The sequence below is a fragment of the Balaenoptera musculus genome, chromosome 13 (genome assembly GCF_009873245.2).
Source record: "Balaenoptera musculus isolate JJ_BM4_2016_0621 chromosome 13, mBalMus1.pri.v3, whole genome shotgun sequence".
NCBI lineage: Eukaryota > Metazoa > Chordata > Mammalia > Artiodactyla > Balaenopteridae > Balaenoptera > Balaenoptera musculus.
The window spans coordinates 9,512,145-9,518,144 of NC_045797.1; the positions used below are offsets into that span (position 1 = coordinate 9,512,145).

The following is a 6,000-nucleotide window of genomic DNA, read 5'->3' on the forward strand; positions in this document are numbered from 1 at the left end:
CCGTGTGTTTCCTTTATGGAACTGGACCATTATGTACACCCTACAGCTGAGAAGCTGCAGGAGGAAGGGGAGAGACAGAGACTGTGTTGTGCCCTGCAGCGGGGTCCTGGGAATGGACTCCTTGACTGTGATCACAAGGTTTTTCTCCTCTCTGGCCACACAGTGCCCTTGTCAGGCTGGCAGGCAGCCTCTAGCTGCTCCTGAAGCAGCCCCGGGCGAGCGGGCTCACTCTGGAGACCTCCTGGTCAGGATGGAGTGCTCATCTGTGCACAGCCCACCTTTGGGCAGCGTGAACAGATGGGAGGCGGATTCTTTCCAGTTTTGATTGTCAAACCCTGCTCTCCTGTGTCTTCCTTCTTCCCCCCTTTATTGTATCCTCAGAGACCTCTTAGGAGTTTTCCAAAGGTGAAATCTAGAGAGGTGGGGAAAACCTTTGTGAAGAAAGGCCAACTCTCTCTACCTTGCTTGCTTCCTTCTTCCTAAGCTGCAGGGCTCAACAATTCATGGCATCTTCCACAGCACTTAAAAAATGGACAAGACCAGAAACAATGATATTGTCAGTACAGTCATGGAAAACTTCACTTCAACTCTATCACCCTTAACGATTCACCTATTTCCTTTTTCCTGCATTCTTTTCTTTTTCTTATACGTAATAATAAGAGCTAGTGTTTGTGGTTGAACACAGACTGTAGGTGCTTTATGCAGATTGTCTCATTTAATCTCACAACAACCCTGGGGAGGAGGTGCTGTCTTCTCTGTCTCACAGAGGGGGGAAAGGAGGCTCAGAGAATGTAAGTCACTTGCCCTAAAAAGTAGTAGAGGTGGGTCTCTACCTCCAGAGTCCATGTTCTATTCATCACTTGGCTGCTAGAACACATATCCTTGTGCATCCAGCTTTTTCCCTATTGAGCATCATTTCTTCGGGATAAATTCTCAGGAGTGGGATATTGGGTCAGAGGGTCTGTATGTGTTAACCTGGCAAACTTCTGACCCTTGTTCCCTACCTCTCCTGCCACAGCGCCTGCCTCCAGCACCCTGAAGATGCCATGCGATATGTCCTCCTTCACCAGGTTGGTGACGGCTGCTGCACGGTGAGGCCTGGCACGTGTGCTGTCCTGCTGAGCTGTACACTTGTCTGAAGACCTCTTTAAGACAGTCATTTTTGCCTCTCTGCCAACTGTCTTCAGGGTTGGGCCTCTGGGTCTTATGTAACCATTAGACAAGGTGATATGGCGCTGGCAAGGGGGGCCTTGTCCTTTAGCATCTGCAGATCTGGTTCCCAGAATCTCCAGGTCCTCAGCAGATCTGGCCGTGTATGGACTGGAGGCACTTCTTCCCCAGCATTAGCTGTAACTTGACCCAAGTAGCAGTGTTGGACTGCTCACTGCATTTTAATAAAGGAGCTCCTCTTCGAAGTCTGTACTGCCCCGTGCCAAGTTAGGAGGAGACGTCCATGTGGTCTGGGGCTGCAGGAGTTGGGACTGAGAGCCCTATGCTGAGGACCGGGATCATCCTGGCCCCCTGGCCAGTGGTTCAGTGCCAGAAGGGCTTGTTTTGTACATCACTGTTGCCTTCACCAAACAGCCATGGGAGCGTGCTCCCTGTGCAGCTCCCTCCTTAGGAGCCACATTGGATACTGAGTACCTGCTGAGACCTGGGAGCTCCTCATTTCAAACCTACGATAGGGCACAGAGAACTGGGCTGTCATCTTTCAGTCCCTTTGGCCACCTATACATGTTGGGACCAGCAGTCGCCAGGAGGTGAAAGCTGGCTTCTTTCTTTTTTCCATCATGCTTTGGGCAGTTCTTGTATCCAGAAAGCCTGCAGGTCCAGAAAGGCTGAAGAAGAGGAAGGGAACAGCAGATGAAGTGGCTTGAAGGACATGTCAGTGGTGAAAACGATTTGGGCTTGAGGCTTTGCATCTGGTACCTAAGGAGCTGTTGATTCAACTGGAGATGAGGAGAATTTGCCAAGCCAGAGGAGAGAAACCCCAGCCCCTGAAATTTCTGTCTCCAGTGCTTGGAAGTGGAACAGGGATAACTGCTAAGTTAACATCTTGGCCGTCGCGTGAAGCTCAGGCATCAGGATGACGAAGGCCATGCTTCAGTGTTTCTGTTTCAGCTCTGTGCAACTTTTTGTCTTCTTGCTTAGAAGTGGGAAAATTACTGGTATTGACTCTGCTGTGCAGGGCTCTTGGTACCAGCCTGAGCCCTGGAGGTGGAGGTCCCTGGAGAAGTGATCACTGAAGATGGAGCTCTGAGCCCCTCCTTACCTCCTCACAATATTTGTGTGCAAAAGTATTTTAGATTTGGCTGACAAGCTATCCTCCAGAGCAGGCTCCTTTCCCTTCCCTACTCTAGAATGTTTCCAGCCAAGGCGATAAATAAGGCAACCCAGATATAACTCTTCAGTATCTGTACTGAAGGCAGGGAGGGCCCACAACGTGCCATGGCTGGACTTGAGGTCCACGGTCCTGACCCGTAGTGCATCATATATCCAAACCAGGCCACCTGCATTCAATCCAGGAGCCTCATCTCTAGTATGAGTGGCAGCCAGGAGGGAGTACACAGCGTGCAGGAGTCTCAGACAAGGCAGCTTGGGGTGGTACAGGCAGGGCCAGGGGAGTGTATATGATAGGAGTGGAGTGGGCAGATTATACACCATACCCTTCCTCCCCGACCTCCTGCAGAGCTGGTCTCAGCAGTGATTCACACAGAATTAGGCTGCGTCCCTGTACTAGCTGGCAGGTAACTGCTTTCTGAAATTCAGGAGGCATTTAGTAAGTTTGAGGAAGATACGAAATCTGAAAGAGACATCCAGTGTCAGGGGTTTAATAACTTTACAGGTAGGATAGTAACACACCAATAGGAATTGAGGACAGTGAAACTGTGAGACTATACGAAGTTTTAGGAATCATTCAGGACAGAGGTTCCTGAACAACCCATTCATGACTTAGAGTGCCGTCTAGACAGCACTGGAGGGGCTGCTCCTGAAAGATGCTGGCCCTGTGTGTGCTGGGGCCAAAGGAGAAACTAACGCATCATCCTGCGTTTGCGTAAATCCTAGTATGCTTCCCATGGATGATTTCCTGAGGCTTGGGTTGTACACCTTAAAGAACGCCAAAACGAGAAGGGAAGTTCTTCTGCACCGTGGATGGACAGGCTAAAGGAGGAAGTGGTTGAAGTCTGTACAGTCATGTTCCCCAGTTCCATACTTCTCCAGCCACACTTCTTGAAGTGTAAAAGGAAGCTTTCCTCTGCCTACCATGTAGCAAACCTGGAGTCCATAACCTCAGAAGGTGATACTACTGGCCGAAAGTGTAGAAGGATGAAGAAGGCTTTAGTTGATTTCTTGGATGACAGATGCATGTTGATGCCCTATGGAAGATGTCCTTGTTTTGAGAAGAGGTCACTGATGGAGGAAGACCTGTCTGTCCTTGGCTCTACCACTAGAACAGTCTTGGGCTGGATGGGTTATAGAGCTGAGCTGCTGTGACAGTTCTGTTCTTCCATTAGCCAAAACAATAAAAAACAAAAATAAAAACAAATTTGGATTGCCTCAATGTATTTTTAGTTGACTTCTTATGTTTATTCTGGTAACCACCCAATTGAGTGGCACAGAAAATAAAAGCTAAGATATTGTGGTAATTCCAGTGATCGATCATCTTACTGTTGCCTGGAGCCATGAGGTGGGTACTGTAATTCCCCTTAAGGTAATTCACTTGTAAGGTGAGGAAACTGAGGCACAGAGAAGTCACACAGCAGGAAGTGGCAGAAGCAGGACTGAACCCAGGCAATCTGATACCAGTGTCTGTTTGTCTATTCTGCACTGTGCTGGGGTTCTGAGACGGGAGACCAGAAGTAGAGATGAGCACAGGAGGTGAGGAGATGGTGGCTTGCCCTTCATGTGACCCCTTTCAGTTTACCTCCGACCAAGCCTAGAGTGATTATTGCTGCCCTGGTGGGCTCTTGGCTATGCCTGAGTCAGTAGGTGGGGTCCCTCACCTTTGGTCTTGAGAGATTGAAATCCCTATACCTCTACGCCCTCCAATAAATAAATAATGACTTAGAGATGAATGAATGAATGAATGAATTCCAACCTCCACATTATTTGTAAACTTGTATCCAAAAAGACCTTCCTTCTTATCCTTAAATTCCAGGTCTCTGCATTAAGCATTGGAACCCTCTATGGGTGGAAACTGTAGTTCTGATATACTGGTTGGAGGGTCTAGTATGCATGAGCTCTTCTTGTTTCCATCCTTAATAGAGACCTGATCTTTCCCTCACTTTCAACTCTGGTCTCACTGATTTGGGTGGGTCAGATGAAGTGAGAGATGAGGATCAGATTGTTTAAATGATAGGTGTCTTAAACTTCAGCAGTATAGGGACAGGGCCATAGCAAATTACGATGCAGAAGAAATTTTGTTACCTTTTTAATCTTCCCTCTCTACAGTATGTGTTTTAGTCAGGGTTGATGGTTGCAAGAAGCAGAAACTATTCACCACCCATATTAGTTCTAAAAGGGAATATCCTCTCCATTGACATTTTCTCTGACAGGCAGCCTGACAGTTTCTGCTTCTTGCCGCATGACATCAACTGACTTGGAATGGCCAGGGACCAGTTTTGATCCTGTTTTCACAGGATTTTTTTCATCCCTTTGCAAATGGCCAGTTTTCTGTCTTTCAATTCAAATTCTGAACACAGTGAACCTGATTGGCTCAGTCCCACTTACTGGTTGGTACTTCTTATCCTCTCTTACCCCAGTCTAATAATAGCATCCAGAGGATGAAGTCGTATGGTTCATATTATTGCCTTTCTAAGAGAGAAGGGATTTCAAACAAACTTGGGCTATTTAGATGTGTGTGTGTGTGTAACTTACAGTGATTGTGTGTGTGTTTAACTTACAGTGATAGCATAGGGAGGTCCCATGTTCACTTCATCCAGTTTCCCCCAGTACTTAAAGCTCACATAAGTATAGTACAATATCAAAACCAAAAATTAACATTGGTACAGTATGTGTGTCTAGTTCTATGTCATTTTATCCCAGTAACCATAATCAAGATATAGAACAAATTCCATCCCCACGAAGATCTCCCCCATGCTACTCCTTTATAGTCATATCCATCCCCTTCCCCTCACCATTCCTAACCTGTAGCAACCACTAATCTTCTCTCATCTCACAGAATTGTATAAATAGAATCCTACAGTACATGACCTTTTGAGATTGGCTTTTTTTCTACTCAGCATAATTCCCTTGGTGTCCATCCAAGATGATGTGTGTTTCAGTAGTTCATTTCTTTTTACTGCTGAATATGAATGTTCCATGGAATGGAGTACCATAGTTTCTGTAACCATTCACCTATTGAGGGGCATCTTGATTGTTTCCAATTTGGGCCTATTGCAAATAAAGTTCCTATGAGCATTTATAAGCAGGTTTTTGTATGAACATTAGTTTTCATTTCTCTAGAACAAATGCCCAGGAGTGTGATTACTGGGTCATGTAGTAAGTTTTTCTTTTTTAAAGAAACCGTCAAACTGTTTTCCTAAGTAGCTGTACCATTTTATATTCCCACCAGTAATGTAGGAGAGATCCAGTTTCCAGCATTTGATACTATCTCTGTTTTTTTGTTTTAGCCATTCTCATAGGTGTGTTGTGATACCTTATTATGGTCTTTAAAAATTTGTTGAGGTTTGTAATACGGTCCACGATCTGATGGTCTATCTTGGTATTTTCTGTAGGCTTAAAAGGCATTCTGTTGGGTGGAGTTGTTTGTAAATGTTGATAAAATTCTGTCAGTTGTTGGTTTTATTGAGTTCTTACACCCTTGCTGATTTTCTGTCAAGTTGTTCTATTGGTTGTTGAGAGAGTGGTGAAATTTCCAGCTATAATTGTGGAATTGTCTGTGTCTGTTTCCAGTTTTTGTTTCATGTATTTTGCAGTTCTGTTACCTGGTGCATACCATTTAGGATTTCTGTGTCTTTTTGGTGGATTGACCCTTTT

General features: G+C 45.6%; 1 protein-coding gene across 7 annotated transcripts in view; it reads left to right on the plus strand.

The window, feature by feature from the left end:
- KANSL3 (KAT8 regulatory NSL complex subunit 3) overlaps positions 1-3,566 on the plus strand; it is a 43,589-nt gene extending 40,023 nt beyond the window's left edge. For all 7 annotated transcript variants that reach the window (XM_036872855.1, XM_036872856.1, XM_036872857.1 and 4 more), the window contains one exon: positions 1,019-3,566. In XM_036872855.1, coding sequence (XP_036728750.1) covers positions 1,019-1,039 — 21 coding nt within the window. In that variant the 3' untranslated portion in view covers positions 1,040-3,566. The remainder of the gene's footprint in view (positions 1-1,018) is intronic.
- The last annotated feature ends 2,434 nt before the right edge of the window (positions 3,567-6,000 follow it).